The following is a 21,055-nucleotide window of genomic DNA, read 5'->3' on the forward strand; positions in this document are numbered from 1 at the left end:
TTAGAGATTAAATGTTATATTTTTATCTTTTAAAAATATATTTATCAATAAATTATATATTCAAAAATAAAAGTAATTATTTATTGATAAAATAAACAGTTAGCATAAACATTTTTGTGCACGTTGTGCACGGGTTTATTAAAACTATATATTGTATATTAGCCCATCATTGAGACGTTGCCGTCCATCGAGTAGCTCTACTTGTAGGGCAAAATCACCAAATTTGGTCCCTTTTACAAATTAATTATCAAAATGGGTCTGCTTCATTTTTATTTATCAAGGGGGTCTGTTATTTTATTACAAAGCGCTTACCTGAGGGCGCGTTCCACCATAACGCGACACGTGGCGTGACTTGACAGGACGATGAGACAGGGGTGGAAGTGGTGGTCTGTCAGGCACGACCACTAGTGGTGGCCTGCCAGACACTACCAGTAGTGGTGGGGCCCCAGGCGCGTCCACTAGTGGTAGTCTGTCAGACGCGTTCACTAGTGGTGGGCCCATGCATGTCCCTCTTTCCTATAAAATCCCTTTCCCTCCATTTCATTTTCACACAAAAATGTTGAAGTGAGCTCAGTTGAAACATGTTGAAGCGCTTTATACCGGTTAGAAATAACATACCCCTTGATAAATAAAAATAAAACAGATCCATTTTTATAATTAATTTGTAAAAGGGATTCAATTTGATGATTTTGCCGTACTTGTAGTGAAGGTGATAACGCTGCTTCCTCTCTAAAATGATAAAATTAGTACAAACGCTTTTCTGCACGCTTTACACGGGTTTAAAATTATATATTATAATATATCAAAACTCAAAAGTTGTTTAACAAGTAATTGACAGTTGAGTTCTTTAATTAAGATTTAGGTTTGTTTTTCGATTGACATAAAATTAGTTGTAATTGGAATCTAAAGATATTACTTTATCTTATTTATCCTAAGATGACTCAAGCTGTGGGGAAAGGAAAAAACTTGATATAACTCCTTGTTAAACGAAGAAAAAAAAACTATATATTGATGTATTAGTCCATAGTTTTAGTGTATCGAGAACTAGAAGCGTAACAGCAATGGAGCTGTCTTCCAGTGCATTTGTGGTAATATTGTTGGCAGTCGCAGCTACAGCAGTACTCTCAAATGGGTTGGATCTATCTTTCTTGCCCAGCGATTTCCTCTTTGGCATTGCTTCTTCCTCTTACCAGGTTCACCTTCTCTTCATTTTCATGAGTACAAACACTCACTCCCACTTACATTAACAGCACCCAATAAGATTCTATACACTTTAAACATGACTTTTATATAAATTACTACGAAATATCAATCATTCATGATTAATTTACAGTATGAAGGAGCTTACAAGAGTGACGGCAAAGGACTGAGCAACTGGGATAACTACACTCACGGACCAGGTGTTAATATTATTTATTAATTCACTTTCGTATTTTCTTTTATCAGCTCATCCTTTGTTCAATAAAATGGATTCTTTCTTAATCAATGACTATTCGCAGGTAGAAGTGTAATAATGGATGGAAGCAATGGGGATATCGCGATTGATCATTATCATCGCTACCTGGTATAGTATCAGCCTATGATTGAGCTTATTTTTGGTACCCAATATTCCTTTATAGAGTATATAATTCACAACTTTTCTTTTTCACACTTTACTTTTTTGCATTACCTCCGTATTAAGAGGACAGAAAATTATTTAACATTTTCTGTATCATATAAACGGTATTAAAAATGGGTTGCTGATTTTACATAATTAAAATTTTACAATTTTCAATAAAATAATTTTTGCATTAAAAATGCAATTAACACTTTTTAATTTTTGCAATTAACACACTGTAAAAGAAATAAGGGATAAATATTTTTTTATATAATTTCAGCAACTTTTATACTAGTAAATAAATTTTGATAACACTGATTAATTGAGAGCATGATACTGCTACTGGTATAGATCACCAAATAATTTTCCATGGAATGTTTAAAATTAATGAAATTACTAAAAATCATTATTCTTTTATAATTGTCCACTCTCCACTGGTCAAGATCAAAATCATTTTAAAATATTAATTTTTTACAAAACGACACAATCCTTGCGTTCCACGTGCGTCGTTATAATATGCAAAGTCGCTTACACCAGAAAAAAAAAATCAAAAAATGCGAAGTCGCTCGCCAAAGGGTCTTTTTAAGATGGGTTATATGACTTATATATATCTTACATGTAATCTTCTGTTTATGAGTTTGAGGCTTTCTTGATATTTAATTTAGGCCAAATTTCCTTATCTTATTTTTTCCGGGAAAAAAAAATATATGTAACTGATTTTATGAACTTGTTCACAACAAATATACAGATAAAAAAATTGAAAAAAAAAATTACTACTAAGTAACTAGGTACTAACGATGTAAAACTATGTAGAGAACTATGAACCGTCGGGTTTAAGCAGGAAATTCAAAATGCTTGATCACTGGCATTTCAATTTAGTAATGAGTTTAATTTCATTCTCTGTTAATAATATTTTTTTTATAATATTAATTAATTTAAAATCACTTTATCTAAAAAAATTAAAATAATTATTATGAAAGCCAATAATTTTATTATACATAAACTATAACTGGATGACATCACATCAGTGCATTTTATTTAAATTTACTAATAATTTCAAAATAATAAATATCAAGTCTTAATAACATATGTACACCAAAAAAGAAATCTTAATAGCATAAAACATTTTAAAGGGTCTTTGCATTTCTAAAGGTAGTAAAATCTTTAGTTAAATCGAAATTTTCTAAACAATAAATACCTTATCATAGATAATTTTCTCAAAATAAAAAAAGGGCAATACCAATAATGACTTTTTAGGAGTTTGAGAAGAACGAGAGTTTCATTTTATGTGTTCTAATTTACAACTATCCAAATTGAATAATAATCTCTAGATACTCGCAATTAACACATTTCTCCTTCTCCTTCAAATTTACATCATGTGGACCTAACGCGATAGCCTATTGCATTTGAATTCAGCGTAAAATGCAAAAGCAATTATAATTTTCATAATTTCAATGTGGATTTTGACACAGGAGGATATAGATTTAATGGAAACTTTGGGAGTAAACAGCTACCGGCTATCCCTGTCATGGGCAAGAATTCTACCAAGTATGCTCCTATCCTATGCATTATTAAAAGTGAAATAAACATTCCAACTAAGATTGTAACAGATTCTTGGTATATATGATTTTGAACAGAGGGTAGATTCGGAGAGCCCAACCATGCTGGTATCGAGTTCTATAACAGACTAATTGATGTTCTACTACTCAAAGGTAACTCTCAATTTTTTTTTATTTTCATTAGAGATATGATTGTTACCCAGAGAATTTTCCTTGCACAGCTCACCAGCAAGCAAAATATATAATTAAGTAGTAAGTTTGAGAATTGGTTAATTAACACTGAGATTAGTGAGGGAAAACCCATGTAACAAACATTACTCTTTTTCTTTGAGAATAAAAATTTATTGGACATGGATCTTCTTTTCTCAACAGGGATCCAACCCTTTGTAACTCTTAGTCACTATGACATTCCCCAAGAGCTTGAAGACAGATACGGGAGTTGGCTAAGTCCCCAGTTACAGTAAGCAACCAGTTTTCTAGTTTACATGAAGAGGTTTCAATACCACATTGATCATACGAGCTCCTAAATTTCATGTTTTTAATGAGCAGGGAAGATTTTGCTTTTTATGCGGACCTATGTTTTAAAACCTTTGGTGACAGAGTTAAGTACTGGGTCACATTCAATGAGCCGAATTTCCTAGTGTCACTTGGTTACCGTTCTGGTTTATATCCTCCATGCCGTTGCTCTGGCCAATTAGCAATGGCTAAATGCAGTGAAGGAGACTCAGAAAAGGAGCCCTTTGTAGCAGCTCATAATGTTATCCTGTCACATGCAGCTGCAGTTGATATCTATAGAACCAAATACCAGGTAATGTGGATGAAAACTTTTTTGAAAATCCAATTATTTGATCAATTTCAATTTTTTAATAAAATTTGTACGTTGTGGATGAAACAATAGACTGAGCAAAAAGGAAGTATTGGTATAGTCCTTCAACATGAATGGTTTGAACCAATGAGCAATTCAACAGCTGACAAATTGGCTAGCGAAAGAGCAAGAGCATTCAACTTCAATTGGTATAGTTAATACTAGTTCTCCCTTAATAATAGCATTTTCTATTGTTCACTCAACTCCCCCAGAGTAACACTTTATTATAATGCAGGTTCTTGGACCCAATCATATTCGGAAAGTACCCTACAGAGATGGAGAACGTTCTTGGAAGCCTCTTGCCCAAATTTTCCAGCTACGAAAAAGAGAAACTCAAGAGAGGATTGGATTTCATTGGCGTCAATTACTACACGGCTTTCTATGTCCAAGATTGCATGTACTCCGCTTGTAAACCAGGACCCGGGATCTCCAGAACAGAGGGTTCATACAAGAAAAGTGGAGAAAAGAATGGTGTCCCAATCGGTGAACCTGTACGTGCCCTCAAACTCATTACAAAGATGATCGATCACCTTTTCTGCCATGCTTAACCAATTCTGAAGCTTCTAATTTTTTGCAGACTCCATTTAGTTGGTTTAATATTTACCCAGATGGCATGGAAAAGACTGTAACATATGTGAGAGATAGATACAATAACACTCCAATTTTCCTAACTGAAAATGGTAAGCAACACATATTAAACTTCTTTTTTTTTTTACACACATTCTGTTCATTGATGATAATGCAAAAAATTTTATAGGATATGCCGAAGAAGTTGATCCAAATTTCACTTCGGAAGAACATCTCAATGATTTTAAAAGAATAAAGTACATGGTGGATCACATAGAGGCTCTGTTAGCAGCAATAAGGTAAGAATATAAAACAGGATAGGAAATGTATAAAACCAATCCCAAGGATTCCAATTATCACTATATTGTTATCTATTATATTCATATAGCATCTTACTATAATTTTATTTAACCAATTGCTGGAACACCATCATGTCTGTTTACTTTGAGACTAATCAAACATATGAGAATAAAATATATTTGTATTTCTCCCCAACCCACTCTTGGTTCCAGGAAAGGAGCAGATGTGAGGGGATACTTTGCCTGGACCTTAATCGACTCGTTTGAGTGGATATATGGATATACGGTAAGATATGGATTCCATCATGTGGATTATGCGACGCTGAAAAGAACTCCAAGATTGTCAGCAAGTTGGTACAAGCAACTCCTTGTTCAGTACAAGAAAACCTTTTTATTAGGCACGAGCATGACAGGGCATGAAAAACTCGTACAACACACTTGACGCAAAAAAGCTTATAACCCTAATGTAGAACCTTATCAGCTACAATTCTAATAATTTATGATATATTGTGGGTACTTCTGTCTTTAATCAATACTAGGAGAGGAGATCCTATATTTTTGTTTTCAAACTTATTGATTCATGACAACACTTTGAGCAATCGAGCTCATTCTTCATGCCCAAATCACCATATTGTTATCTATTATGTTCATCTAGCATCTGATTACAATTTGATTCAACTAAATGCTGGAGCACCATCATGACTACACTTACTGCGACTTTATTATTAGCAACTATTAAAACTTCCACAACCTTTGAAAGTGCAATAACAAATTGTATCAGAAAGTCTGCCAATTCTAATTTCTTACACTAATTTTCATAACAGTATGCTTCCCACAAAAAGAAATTTTTTTCACTTATTTGCAAATAATTTCAAAGCATACACTAGATGAAAATGTGTTAAATGCTCAGAGTGTCTTGCTTTCAAGTCAAAATTTTCTCATTTCCTTCTCCATATACTCATCAACTTACAAATTAATGAAGTTACTAAATACCAAGACACAGGCTATAATTACTCATGCCAAAGGCAAGTCAAAAGCTGAAATTGTTGTGGCATCTTGCACCATTCGAGTCACCCAAACAGGAAAGCGGATAAAACTTTAGTATAACTATAGTTGGAAAAAAAGTAAATCGTTGCATTATAATAGTAATCATTGTAATTCTATTTGTTTTTGGAGAAACTGAGAGAATAGTATAGAACCGGCTTACTCAGTGATTCTGACAGAATACAGAAAATTGCTACATGCGTACTCCGAAGATACAAACTTGGGCCGGCAACAAAACAACAAACACAAAACTCTGTTTACACAAAGATCATTAGCATTAGCAACTTTTAAAGTTAAAACCAAAGGCACTACTACTCATATTATTGAGCTAAAGAATGCTGAAATAACTTTTGGTCCCCCTATTTTGTCAAATTCGTAATTTTGGTCCCCCTATTTTAAAACAAGAAAAATTGAAGATTAGACAAAAATTGCAATTTGAGCAAAATGGAGATATTCAAATTACATTTAAGCCTAAAATGAAAAGTTTTTATTTAGGGTGTATTTTGTTCCTCCTCTGCCTTAACCAACAGTGGAAGAAGAGGAAAGAATCAAGGAAGAGATGCAAAGAAACAACGATCATTTGTTCACAATTACATTACTACTTCAAGCAAATGGTGTGCATTCTGAGATAAACACACAACTACAACATAACAAAGCTTTGTAGACACCACACCAACTTGTTAAAATGCAAGATATAATGTTGAATCAAAAGCCTATTAAGAATTTTAAGCTGTTGTAACATGTTAATAACCCATTCTTGTAAAAGATGGACCTCTCTGTGTCAAATGCTACAATTTCGATAACTAGGCTAGAGACCAATGCATAACCTCCCTATGAGTGCCATTATTAATGCAAGATTTAGATTTTAGAACCCACATAATGTGCTTTCCCTAAGCAGCTATAATTTGGCATGGAAGCCCAGATTGATAATACTGACTTCACAAAATGTCATGTAACCTAAACTAAATTAATGGTAATACTGACTTCACACCTTTAATGATAAAGATCTATTCAGTTTATATCAATAGTGTCATCAGAATTCAACTGATTGCCCCAATTTAAAATCCAGCTACATACTTACCATGCTAGCAATGCAATAAATTCACTATTAAGAAGGATATAAATTCAAGCAATAAATCGGTAATATCGTCATGTTGGAATAATCATAAAACAGAACAAAAATGGAAAATATCAATTTCACCGTTCTGCTTATTACTTTTCATGCTTTAATACACAAGTACAATTCATAAATTATAATATAAGATGAGTATAAAAAAATAGTAAAGGTACCATAAAATATTTCACAACCTAATTTTTCTTGTTGGCTGTTGTGAATAATCTTTTACACAGCTTGCTCACTGTCATAAGGGAGTGATAGTAGAGACTCTCTATAAAGACGGGCCCGTAATCAGCATTAAAATAGGATTGATGCTCCCCCATCTGTCTCTTGTCATTGCATTTTGTCAATCCACTTTTGTCGTCATGTCCAACAATATCACCACTTTTTTAGAGCAAATTGGGTGGAAGTATCCAATAGGAACGTCATCAAGAGACACAACAATAGTCTTAGCCCAAGATGACTGCACTTTTACTCTTCCATCACCCATATTTCTAGTGAATGGTTCGACAGGCACCTAACAATTCTCCAAGTGCCACCAAAACACTAAGTTGATCTAAGTCATACTCAAAATTAACTGGCGTAAGTATCTCTACAAAAATCCTTTCTTTTAAACCAAAGGCAAACGATGAGCCAACCAATGAAGAGCACCGTTCAAAAAACAATCCGTTTTTGCCTTCAGAAAAATTTATCGGTGTTCGTATAAGACAAAATGTTTGTCTCAATTTCTTTCCACGCATTTGCTCTGAGTGAGAAAATCTCTGCACGAACTGTATCATCATCATTATCATCGCAGTACGCTTGAATCACCAAGTAGTCATCTGTTGATGGATCATATCCAAAACCCCGGAGAAACATGTAATCCGTATCGAACGACTCAATGGGGGAGGAAGTAACTTGTCTGTGACATATAATCACCAAGTAGTTGACGTGACTATGTTTCCCTAATCCCTACTGATTAGGGAATATTGATGAAGATGAAGCCTACTAATACTATGAACATGATGGCTCTTCTCGTCTGCTTCTGACTTCTGAGTAAATGGTGGCATAGATGTCACACTCACACCACCTTATAACTTATTCTTCAAATACCCTGCATCACCAAAAATAAAATATAACTTCATTATATTTTAATTTTCCGTCGACGCATTCATCGTGGCTTGGTCCTTCTCGCTGGCTCACCACCGTTCTTCATCACGAGGTCGTGGTCTAACGGAGTCGCGGTGAAGAAAATGGCCGGAAAAGGCATTAACATGTGAGTGTGTGTGTTTTAGATTCTAGTCGATTTGTTTTATGATAGCACTATGTTTCAGACAAGGTTTCAACAGTTCAGGATTTTCGTGATGATCAGTCGTTCGAAACATGCGAGTTCGCATGTATTATGTAAACCTTTACATTATGTGTCCTTTCTAAATTAACAAATTCTTTCAAATGGTCCTTACTACTGTATAAATAAACATATTAAGTATGCCTGATTAATATTTAGAGCATATATATATATATATGTAAATCATGTCGACTTTATCTGGCCAAAGCCAAATCCACATCATGTTTGTTGCATGGTCACAAGTTCCCACATGATAACTCCAACACTGTGTTCGTAAGATTTTTCATTAGAGGGCTATCCATGAAGAAATTCTGGATCCACTAAAGCTAAAAATAAATTCATGAAAGTTTCATACTTATTGAGAGCAAGGTACCATTAAGAAAAAGTGCAACCTATGAAATACTAAAAAGAATGACCCAAAACCAACGCAAGTCCAAAGACAAAAAAAGCAAGTCCATTTTTCACTCTGATTTGAGGAAATTATCTCTGATTGTTTTTCTCTTTTTAGAATCTCCTTTGTAAAAAGATCTGACAATAGAGTGGCAGATGCTTTAGCCAGTCTAGCCTTTAGTTTCCCGGACAATTACTGGATTGAGCCATTGAGGAAGCACCACATCAGACTGCTCAGCTCCTTTTAGCGGATGTATAAGTAAATGCTTTCAATTCTAATGAACTCCAGTTTTTGACGTAAAAGAAAAAGCCTTCATTTTTCACTCGCACACACCTCCCATACAAAAAACGCATCACATCATCGGTTAAAAGAAAAACTTAACGATGGAATTAAAAAAAATCAAACCGAAAAATAATTTGCAAATTAGAATTGATCAAATTTTGATTGAGAGACTTAAAACAAAACAGTTGAAACTTGAGAGACTAAAAATAGATTTTGTCCAGAATTTTTTTTTCACAAAATAGTATGAAACTGTAAATCAATATCAAACATAATTTCCATAAAAAGAAATTTTAGCAATATATTTATTGACACGTTTTCTTTTAATACATTTCTTATTATTGGTTAAAATTTATTAAAAATAATAAATCTTGATGATTCTCATCTTATATTTAACAACTCTCGTTATTTTTTTGTATTTTTTGACAAATTTTAACCAATAAAATAATGTGTTAAAAATAATATATCAAAAAATGTGATAATAACCCTTGAAGAACAAGACTAACTTGTTATTTCATCGTATTTTTGTTGCACTCTTACTATTTGGATTATATCGAAATATATTTTTGACCAATGCAATGTACAAGATAAACATAGAATTCGAATGTGTTTATTTGGATTTAACGAATTAATGATTAATATGTAACGAAAAAAAAATAATGGTTAATATAAATTACGGGTTGAAGACCCATCTATATGCCGAAACTGTGCGAACAGCCAACGTTGTTGTGTTGTAGCTCTTGTTTGCTTGCATACCCTGTTAAGAGTATGTTATGTTATGCTTTAGCAATTATAATCTATTAATGAACAAATGTGGGCACAAACACAAGCATATATTTTAGAGTTTTATTTTGAAAAATTGTAGTACAATTATTTTTTTATTGTAAACAAATTAAAAAATATTTTAAATACATAGTAATTTATAATTAAATAAAAGTATCAACATATGTTAAATAAATTCATTTTTTTTACTAAAAAAAATCTTCAAGAACGGAATACCGAATACAATGCCTAAGTGTGCCTACTACTAGTACATGTGAAGTCGGAATAAATTAGGAAAATTATACTCAAACATGCACCTAACAACATCTCTGATATCTATAATTTAAGTAATTTATTTTAAATTTTTTATCTTCTATTATTTACACCCAATAATATCACATCATATTTAATCAACTCATATAAATTTATTCCATCAACTTAATTTTAAGCAACTTCTAAATGACCCACACTTTTATATTTTTTTTATTGGCTTAAATTTGTTGTCTCTTAAATTCGTAAAATATTTTTTCATTATTTTTTACAATTTAAATGTATTATTTATGATGTTTTTTTTAAGACAAGAGAGATTAAAAAAATACTTTACAAATTTGAGGAACTAAAAATATATTTTCAATTTTAAAATATTAAAAACATTTTTTAACCTTTTTATTTATACTTATTTTTTGTTTCAGTTAAAACTTTAGTTCAATTATTTATGTTGAGGAAGATAATATTTTTTTTAATCATAAGCAACTCTTTCTTATATAAGTAATGAAATTTAATTTTAAACAATGTAATATTTGTGTATATCTTTTAAAATAAGTAACTTATTAAATATCTAGCAATGATGATTAAATGTGCTACTAAAGAAAAAAAAAGTATTAATATAGATATTTAAATATAATTGTTCTATAAATTATATTTAGGGTACAAATTCCCCAGGCCGAAGAACATGAAAAATCCAGTAGGTGTAGCGGTAGAAGGTCAGTCCATTGTCCAATTGCAAATCCATGAATTTTGCTATTGATTGCAGCTCTGCAGTTCTATCCAATAGCTCAACTACCACCTTTCCATCACTGCCACCATGGTAAAAAAAAAGTCATAAATGTTCCCCACTTGTAATTTTTGTGTGATGGAAGCTGATAATATATATTTCATTATTAAATTAAATTTATGTAAGACTGAAGTCTTTAAATCAGGAGAGTTTTCTTTTCTATTTAATATGATTTACATAAAATATATTAAATACCACACAGTATAATTATATTAAAAAGAATGTATTGAGAAAGAGAAATGAATTTTTCAATATATTTTTTATACATTTTTTTATATGCAAAAGAAATTTTATTGAAGAGCTACACTTCACACAAAAGCAGTGATGCATAGTTCTTACAAGAAAATATCTATCTTTTTGTAATTTTTTTTTACAGAATCTTTTTATACATCTTATGCTTTGAAAAAAAGATTTATCTTTTTTCACTTTCATAATATTTCACCTATATAATATATATAGTTTTTTTAAAAAATAAGCACAGAAATCCTATCATTATATAACAACTTCACATGAAATAGTGATAAGTTTTTATCCATTTTATGCACGTATATTTACAACTGGAACGCGTCAGGTTAGTTAGATCAATTTAATACTTTAAATGTGGTCTGTTCTATGTAGAAAAACAAAATTAAAAAAAAAAAACCTCTGCTGTGGTCAATATAAAACAAAGACCACTGAACATCGTTTGGTGGCATATGATTTAATGTTGTAAAAAATCAACTTGTTGGAATGGGAAGAGTGACGGTTTACTATGAGACCAAGATTACAATATTAGTTTAGAAATTTAAAAAAAAAAAAAAGAAAAAGGAAAGGTGGCCCCTCATGAAATTCACTGCTTGTCGTTGAATACCTGTCATGATCCAGAATACACCGTACTGGCAGTAATTACGTCTGCCCAAATTATTCAATACTCTTAACCATCCTAGACCAAACTCATTCACACATGGTGTCCTATGTATGTCTGTGTGCCACCTTTTTCGTCTTATATAATATAATAATCTCTTCAGATGCACCACTCTTCCCTCACACCCTTCACTACTAACAATGCAGGTAACAGACGTTATTCTACTGGGCCTGTGCTTGCTCTTCCTCCGCTGGTGGTGGCGCCGATGGTCCACCACCGGCGGAGGCCCGAAGAACCTCCCTCCAGGCCCGCCCGGATGGCCCATAGTCGGGAACCTCTTCCAAGTGATCCTGCAGCGCCGTCATTTCATTTACGTGATCCGCGATTTACATAAAAAATACGGCCCAATCTTCACCATGCAGATGGGTCAGCGCACGTTGATAATCGTGAGCAGCGCGGAGCTCATCCACGAGGCGCTGATCCAGCGAGGCCCATTATTCGCGAGCAGGCCCAAAGACTCCCCCATCCGGCTGATCTTCAGCGTGGGGAAGTGCGCCATCAACTCCGCCGAGTACGGCCCTCTCTGGCGCACCCTAAGGAAGAACTTCGTGACCGAGATGATCACCCCTCTGAGGATAAAACAGTGCAGCTGGATACGAAAATGGGCCATGGAGGCCCACATGAGAAGGATCCAACAAGAGGCCCGCGAGCAAGGGTTTGTTCAAGTTATGAGCAACTGCAGGCTCACCATCTGCAGCATCCTCATCTGCATCTGCTTCGGCGCCAAGATCGAGGAGAAAAGAATCAAAAGCATAGAGAGCATTTTGAAAGATGTCATGCTCATCACGCTTCCCAAGCTTCCAGATTTCTTACCGGTTTTCACTCCGTTGTTCCGCCGTCAGGTGAAGGAAGCTGAGGAGTTAAGGAGGAGGCAGGTGGAGCTGTTGGCGCCGTTGATAAGGAGCAGAAAGGCTTACGTGGAGGGAAATAACAGTGACATGGCGAGTCCTGTTGGTGCTGCTTACGTGGACTCCTTGTTTGGTTTGGAGGTGCCTGGACGAGGACGCTTGGGGGAGGAGGAGCTCGTGACGCTAGTGTCGGAGATTATCAGCGCCGGCACGGACACAAGCGCCACCGCGCTGGAGTGGGCGCTGCTTCATTTGGTTATGGATCAAGAGATTCAAGAGAGGCTGTACAGGGAGATTGTGGGGTGCGTGGGGAAGGATGGTGTGGTTACGGAGAGTCACGTGGAGAAGATGCCTTACCTGAGCGCCGTCGTCAAGGAGACTTTCCGGAGACATCCGCCGAGCCACTTCGTGCTGTCGCACGCCGCCACGGAGGAGACGAAGCTGGGAGGGTATACGGTGCCGAAGGAGGCGAGCGTGGAGTTTTACACGGCGTGGTTGACGGAGGATCCGAGTATGTGGGAGGATCCGAATGAGTTCCGACCCGAGAGGTTTATGAGTGGGGATGGGGTTGACGTGGACGTGACGGGGACGAAAGGGGTGAGGATGATGCCGTTCGGTGTTGGGAGGAGGATTTGCCCAGCGTGGACAATGGGGATTTTGCATATAAATATGCTGCTGGCTAAGATGGTGCATGCTTTCCACTGGCTGCCCAATCCCAACTCTCCACCCGACCCGACTGAGACCTTCGCTTTCACTGTTGTCATGAACAACCCTCTCAAGCCACTTATTGTGCCACGATCCATTTAACTTATACTTATAGTGCTCCTTCTCTGCAAACTAAGGAATATATCTGCTTCTAAAATAACATATGAGCACAAGGCTTTTTTGGAAGATTGCTGATTGCAGTTTGTTGCCATCGAATTCCAACCTTCGTTTATCGCATAAGATATTGCACAATTTTATTGTAATGGAGCGGAACTCCTTCCAATGTGCGTCTCGTCCGGTCTATATTAGTGAAGGTGGTATCTATATACTTACTCCTTTTTTTCTTCTTTTTAATTGTCGGATTTTCAAACAATTTCTATTTCTATTTATTTTTATTTATAAAATTTAATATCACATTTATTATTCATTTTATGAATTATGCTTCTTTTTTTTTAATTAATTTACACATGTATTTAATGTAGAGTAAAAAAATGTGTGAAATAAATTTTTTTATAATTATTTTATTAGAATCCATAAAATTTATTACATTTATCGATTTCTACAAAACAATCTTAAAAAAAAAACAGATAAAAATGAACGGACGAAGGTAGTGAGATATCAATTTTTTTATGTTTGCATTATTGCATGTGAGTTCATGAAAATACGAGGTAGTAGGGATATTTAATTCGTCTTCGATTTTGAAGACAAAAATTTTCGTATTTATATCTATTGCAATATGAGATAAGAGGTTGTGTTTGACATATCAACATATATAGTATATAAGATATGATTAAAAAAAGGCTATATTAGAGGGGGAAATTGTGGAAAAAGTGGTATACATTTGTCCTGGCCGGGTAGTTTAGGCATGTACATAGCATAAGCATTATAGAAACCTTGTAATAAAAACCAACTAAAAGTAGATAATAAAAAGAGTAGCTCAAATGTTTAAAGGTGGCGAAAAAGATTTGAGAAAAACTATATATAGTAAATTAAGATAATACTTAGGAAGGATTTAGATGTTTATAATTTGTATATAGACATGATTAATGACAGAATATTGTGACATAATTTCATATAATTGACCCTCTACCTAATGGAAAAAAGCGTGACCCCGTTTTTATTTTTTGCTTATTTTTGGCAACACAAATTTATATAGCTTAATTGTGAAGTGGTTTAATTTAATTTTATGAATACTTTCTTTTTTAGACTAGAACTAGAATGCCATTTTAACTAGCCTGATACTCAACTTATGGATCCTTAGCTATGTAATGTAGAGATGTTAGGTTGGGGTACCAAATTAAAGGAGGTGAGGCTTCAATCTGGGTATAGATGGAAGAGTAAATAAATATTAATAGTATCACCACTAAAGAAGAGCACATGATGAAACAGCCCACAAACATACAAAGAGTATGATATTGGAATGGTAGTTGGGTAGTAGCTGCAGGTGAAATTATTATTTGCTAGTTGCTACTACTGTGACTCTCAACTCTGAAGTGAATTACACTCAATTGTTTGTAAGGACCGTCTTCAATTTGCCCAGCAAATTGTTCATGTGTAATACGTACGTCGGTCCGTACACTAGCAACAAGTTAGCTAGCACTCGTTGACTTCATGCTATAATGGTGCAAAGGGAGACTACTATTATTATTATTATTTGTTTTTCGTGCAAAGTTTGATCTTATGAAATTTATTTGGAATTTATTTAAATCAAAATAAAATCTTAAGTTAATTGTCTGTATGCTGAGAACTTTTATTTATTTTTAGAGAAGAAAAAATTATGTACGGTAAAAAGTTTTATATAATTATTCAATTACAATTACAATTAATTATATATGATAAATTAAATTTATTAAATTTTAAAATAATTATTTTAAAATAATTTGAACGCTTATTTATAATTAGATATATGCATTAAACTTGTTTTTATACAAGAAAAGGAATGATAGACTGATAGTGTAAATAAATAATTATATACAGTTATTTAATCATATATGGTAAATTTATTAACTTTTATAATAATTATTTTAAAAGTTATATTAGTAATAAATTATGATTGAATGATGGCGTAAAATATTTTACAATGTCATTAAACTTTTTTTATATACTAACAATTTATGAAAATGAAACACATTTTGTATATCAAGTACCGACGCATATATACATAAGTACGGATGTTCATTTTTCTGCCCTAATTATATTACAATAATAAAAAAGCAACTAATAAAATATTAACATTGATAAAATATGAAGATGTGAGTTTATTTGTGAGACCTGTTTATTATTTAGAAGAAGAAAAAATAATGTTGCCAAATTAAAGAGGAAAGTTGCTTAAGTTGTACAAAAGTAAAAACAAATAATGTGCAATAAAAAACTCACTCATGCTTTGTTTGGATGATCAAATATTTTAAGAAGAGAAAAGTATAGTAGAAAGAAGCAGATGAGAAGAGAGAATGACTAAAAAAATGGATAGAATTTTAAGTTATTGAGATTGAGAGAAGTATAAAAGAAGTAGAAGAGAAAGATGAGTGAGTGTATATTATAAAGACACACGTGTTCATAATAACATTTACACAATACAAAACATAAGGTTAAATGTGTCATTCTATTATTTAAATAGGCCTCACAATCTTTTGTTAAACAAACAAGGATAGATTTTTGTTTTTGCGTGTGAATCTCACCACACTTTTCTCAAAAAAAAAAATAATTCTCTCACAGACTTCTTTCTCACTTATCTCTTCCTAAAACTTAAATAAATGATGCATTAATTAATATATGTAGAAAGTAAAAAAAGGAAGACATTGGTTGGAGGAATTCAATTCATCTATGCCAAAAGTGAAAAGTGTCTTTCCATTATTGTTTCAACATTAAAATGTACTTTAAAATATTCACTTCTATTTTTCAAAATTTTAAAATTATCCTTAAACAAAAAAAGTATTTTAAATAATACATTTTTTATTTGAAAATGAGAATTTTACCGATCATAGTTTTATCTAATTTAAATAAAATTGTCTCTGGTAAATAAATTTCAATCTATATAAATAAAGAGGAAGAAAGCATCATAAATTTCATCGTTAAAGTATTATTATCTATTAAATAATTCTTTTTTTATTACAGCTCTCTTAAATAATTCTTAAAGTATATATAAGTAGTCTCACGCATTAGAAATCCTATTAAATATTGAAAAAAAATTCTTTTAAACTAGTCTTTAAACGGTAGTAAAATATATCAATTTGTAAACTAATTTAATGAATATTTAACACTTTTAAAATTATTTATATAATTTTTTTATTTAAGGACTATATAAAAGAAAAAAATAATATTGAGAGATGAAATTGAAGATTTATTAAAAGAAAAAAAAAATACTAACATGTAGGTATAAGATAGACTTCAATTAACGTGTACTGGTGCTGAGTGAGTGAGGGGGCATTCTGAACAAAGTTGGGGCTGAAAAACAGAGTCTCCGACCCAGTAAGGAGAAATGGACTGGTGGGTGTCAATGCCAAAGATAGAACTGCATGCTCACCTCAATGGATCCATTAGAGACTCTACACTTCTGTAAGTTCTTTCCTTTTTATTTTAACCAATTCGTATTAACTCCGACATTCTGAAATTTTGCATTTTTCTTGCTCAGAGAACTCGCTAGAGCTTTGGGTGACAAAGGTGTCATAGATTTCTCCCAAGTCGAACATGTTATCCTTAAAAGTACGTTCCTTTTACTCTTTCAACGGGCACTCTTTAATTATCGTTGTTTTACTTGATATAAAGTTTAGATTTCATTTTGACGCTCGAGTTTGTGTTTTGTTGCCCTGCTCGATTTTGTTTGTAAAAAAGGGCAGGAAATTCATGTCAATAAAAAGGGGAAAAAGAATATGACAATGAATAACACTAAAGGGATAGAACCTGCAATTCAAAAATTTTGAACTTATGGAACTGTTCCTGAAATTCAATTTTTTTCCCATATTTGTGTTTTAAAGCTTAAATCTGATTATGGCTATGTAAATACAGATGATCGTTCATTAAGTGAGGTATTCAAGTTGTTTGACTTAATCCACGTTGTTACTACTGATCACTCAAGTATTACGAGAATTACCAAAGAAGTATGTTATTGTCTTCTTGCCCTGTGCCTACCATTTGCATTTTGTTATTACAAATTTATTGCCTTTGCATTTATGCAAGCAACTTCTACTAGCAGGTTGTTGAAGATTTTGCATTTGAGAATGTTGTGTATCTGGAGCTGAGGACTACACCAAAGGTAATATGTGGAGCTCAGTTGGTTATTTTGTGTGTGCTTTTTTCCGTTGACTTGATGAAGAAAAGTGTTTTCTTAATTATGTGTAGAAAAATGATTCCCTAGGAATGAGCAAACGCTCTTACATGGAAGCTGTACTGGAAGGTTTAAGAGCTGTCCGTTCAGTAGATGTGGCTTTCATTCCTTACAGCGAGGAACCTAGAAATCTTTCAAGTCCATTACTCTCGGACGCAAGTGAGAAATGTAATGGAAACACTAGAAAAAAAATCTTTGTTAGGCTTCTATTTAGCATTGACCGTAGGGAGACAACAGAAGCGGCAATGGAAACTGTAAGCTACTAATGCAAAAGGATTTTGGGAAAAGTTAAGTCTGTTTGTTATTGCCTTCGAACACTTTACTTCTTTGCTGCAGGTCATGCTTGCATTGGAAATGAGGCATTTTGGGGTTGTTGGAATTGACCTCTCTGGGAATCCAGCTGTTGGTGAATGGTATATGAGCTTAATCTTGGACTCTGGAGTAGTGACTTATTTTAAATTTTAAGAATTGATGCTTAAGCCCAATTTTATCTTTTGCAGGATTACATATTTGCCAGCATTGAAATTCGCTCGAGAACAAGGTCTTTATGTAACTCTTCACTGTGGAGAGGTGTGTTAATCTTTTCTTGTACCTTTTACACTCGGTCTTTCTCTGGCAGGTTTGCTTTTCTGATTTTGTGGGTTTAGGTATCAAATTCAAATGAGATACACAATATGCTTGAGTTTCTTCCTCATAGGATTGGACATGCTTGTTTCTTTGAGGAGGAACACTGGAGAAGGCTGAAGTCCTCTAACATTCCGGTTAGACTTTGTTAGACCTTTACTTTTGTCATATTAATGATAAAGCAAAATACTGGTAGTGTATCATGATTTGTGTGGTTACAAGCAGATGTCTTTTGTTGGTAACCAATCAATTAAAAGGTTATACTCTTTCAGGAAATTTCTGTCAAATTTAAAGTTGATTGATCTGGAATTATTGGAGCCCGTAATTTTTTGCTTTCACTGATCATCCCTTGTGGGATTCTGAGTTCTGACTGTTGCCAAGTTTGAATGCTTCATGTCATATTGTCTCTTCCTGATTTATGAACAGCTGACTTATATATCATCTTCATCATTTTCAGGTTGAAATCTGTTTGACGTCAAACCTCAGGACATTGTCTGTTCCAACAATAGATGCACATCATTTTGGTAGGTTCTTTTGTTTATTTTTTGAAGTTGATGATCCAAAAATAGGATAATAAAAGAACTTTACTGTTTGTTCAACTTTACAGGAGATTTTATAGGCTTGAAAGTGATTTTAGATTTTGATTAGCTTTTGTTCTTCTTTGAAAGACAATTATTTTTTACTTTTTGTTTATAAAGGAGAGAAATTCTGGGGTAGTATAAGTTTCGGTTCTGAAACAGAAATACAAGATAGAATAGATGTTGCTTTCAGCTTCTTTTTTTCCCCTCTTGTAGCTAGCTTTCCTAAATGAGCCTTGTGGATCCAGAAAAAAGTGCCCCTTTTTATTTTCCAAGAGAAGCTGATCCTTTCTGAAGTCATTCCATTGCATATTATTGGCTTTGATCAGGAAATCAGCTTTAGGCAGCCTCTCTTAACATCATGCTTTTTGTTGATGCAGTTGATTTATATAATGCAAAACATCCTTTAGTGCTGTGCACCGATGACTCCGGTGTATTTTCTACGAGTCTCTCCAACGAATACAAAATTGCTTCTTCTTCATTTGGTAGGTTTCACTTTTCTCTTGCAGCCAGTGGAATTCATTCAAAGTAATGGCTAAACTTTTCTGACTGCTTGTTGGTTTGGCTATTATCTAGGCCTTGGACAGAAGGAACTGTTTGAGCTATCAAAGAATGCTATCGAGTTTATGTTTGCAGACAATGTAGTAAAGGAGGATTTAAGAAAAACTTTTAATTCAGCAGCAAAGAATCTGTAATTGTAGGTAGAGTTTCATCATGGTAGTAAGTATTTGAATCGATTAACTTCTATGTTTTACCGGGTACTTGATGGACACAACTTATGGTTGTTCCTGTTATATTAGAGAATGAGTTGACAAGTATATAAGTTGATCAAATTTTGTTCTAAATCAGTCATTCACGTGATTCTTCGAGAAGGGTTCAATTCAGTTGATGAAAATGGATATGGTCAAGTCATTAGGTATACATTGATCAAATGACTTCTGTGATCTAATTTTATATTTGACCATTTGGCATGGGCGGCTATGAACTAGTCCATTATGCCATTCAATAAACAAAAATACTTTCCTGGAGGCTTCAATCCAACTTCCCAATTAAGTAGGCAACAGCCTAGGCAGTAATCGACCGTGCCTGTTAAGTTGATAAATATATGAAAGGTAACAAATTGACTACGATCCTTTGTCAGTTTGTCCAATGAATTTTCACCCTTAGGCTCAGTTGACCAATAACCCTTTTAAATCACGGCATCTTTGGAGTTATTTATATTTATGACAATTAAATTTGCATTTAATTCTGTAAAGTGTATAGTAAGTTCGTGCTTACAAGTTACAATGTGAAGAATTAAAATTCTTTTAGCAAAAAGATGCAATTAAAGTAGAAATATTTTTATTGGGAGTTACAAAATTATACTATCTATAATCTTTTTATGCTTTCCTATGGTTTAAAATAAAAATTATAATGTATTCAGTACTAGGATAAGTATAAACTATCTTTACTGTAATTAATTTGGAAAGTAGAAGTGGAGAATTGTTGTGAAAAATTGTAACATTTTAATTTAATATTATTAATACATTTTTATCTGGATATTTAATAAAAATTAGTAAACTGTAAAAATCAAACTGTTAGTAACGTTTTAGGTTTAACTATGTAATAATGGATACCAACAAACTCTGACCGATAGAGATGTGATTAATTCCTAATCAGACGGCTAATATTTTCCCTTCAATCCTTTATTAGCGGAAGAATACATAAGTATGGTCAAAGTCATGGCTTGCACAGCAGTGGAAATATGTCGTGTTGAACTTGTTCGGAAAACTACTACGAGTAGCAGTTTCGAATTTATATTTATTTGTGACGCTTAAAATAGTTCAATTAAAAAAAAGTTATCAAAGGAATAACTCAATGCATTAATAATATGTTTAAATTCATTAATTAATATAACAATATGTTATTTAATGATAATGTGAATTTTTATAATAACGTTTCATTAAAATTAAACTCTAAAAAAGCCAACGATAAATTTATTTATTTTTAAATTGGGAATCCAAGCCCAACATAAGGCAGTAAGGAACATTTTTTATTGGATAAGATAATGATGACCTAAATCACTGCTTATATTTTTTGTTATAACTTGAATCAAGGTCCGATGTATTCTTAGAAAAATATTTGTCGAATAATAAGGTTCTCACGTCAGAAATTTCAACCTACATTTCTGCTGAATATGAATTCGACTTTTCCTAATTGGATCAACTTTTG

The 21,055-nt window shown here is 33.1% G+C and overlaps 3 protein-coding genes across 3 annotated transcripts; all 3 read left to right on the forward strand.

The window, feature by feature from the left end:
- Positions 1-854: 854 nt before the first annotated feature.
- On the forward strand, positions 855-5,541 carry LOC100810985 (beta-glucosidase 46). Its single transcript, XM_003529574.5, has 12 exons — positions 855-1,193; positions 1,334-1,400; positions 1,500-1,564; positions 3,070-3,145; positions 3,235-3,309; positions 3,529-3,616; positions 3,706-3,964; positions 4,055-4,170; positions 4,257-4,512; positions 4,599-4,701; positions 4,779-4,887; positions 5,101-5,541. The coding sequence occupies exons 1-12, from the start codon at positions 1,062-1,064 to the stop codon at positions 5,327-5,329; spliced, it is 1,575 nt and encodes a 524-aa protein (XP_003529622.1). The 5' UTR covers positions 855-1,061; the 3' UTR covers positions 5,330-5,541.
- Positions 5,542-11,569: 6,028 nt separating this feature from the next.
- On the forward strand, positions 11,570-13,745 carry LOC100787281 (cytochrome P450 77A1). Its single transcript, XM_003528630.5, has one exon. The coding sequence runs from the start codon at positions 11,906-11,908 to the stop codon at positions 13,418-13,420; it is 1,515 nt and encodes a 504-aa protein (XP_003528678.1). The 5' UTR covers positions 11,570-11,905; the 3' UTR covers positions 13,421-13,745.
- A 2,966-nt stretch (positions 13,746-16,711) lies between these two features.
- Positions 16,712-19,662, forward strand: LOC100812607 (N6-mAMP deaminase). Its single transcript, XM_003529577.5, has 11 exons — positions 16,712-16,873; positions 16,950-17,020; positions 17,324-17,415; positions 17,511-17,570; positions 17,657-17,896; positions 17,979-18,055; positions 18,143-18,212; positions 18,290-18,403; positions 18,724-18,790; positions 19,225-19,329; positions 19,421-19,662. The coding sequence occupies exons 1-11, from the start codon at positions 16,797-16,799 to the stop codon at positions 19,537-19,539; spliced, it is 1,092 nt and encodes a 363-aa protein (XP_003529625.1). The 5' UTR covers positions 16,712-16,796; the 3' UTR covers positions 19,540-19,662.
- The last annotated feature ends 1,393 nt before the right edge of the window (positions 19,663-21,055 follow it).

The sequence above is a fragment of the Glycine max genome, chromosome 7 (assembly GCF_000004515.6).
Source record: "Glycine max cultivar Williams 82 chromosome 7, Glycine_max_v4.0, whole genome shotgun sequence".
Taxonomy (NCBI): Eukaryota; Viridiplantae; Streptophyta; class Magnoliopsida; order Fabales; family Fabaceae; genus Glycine; species Glycine max.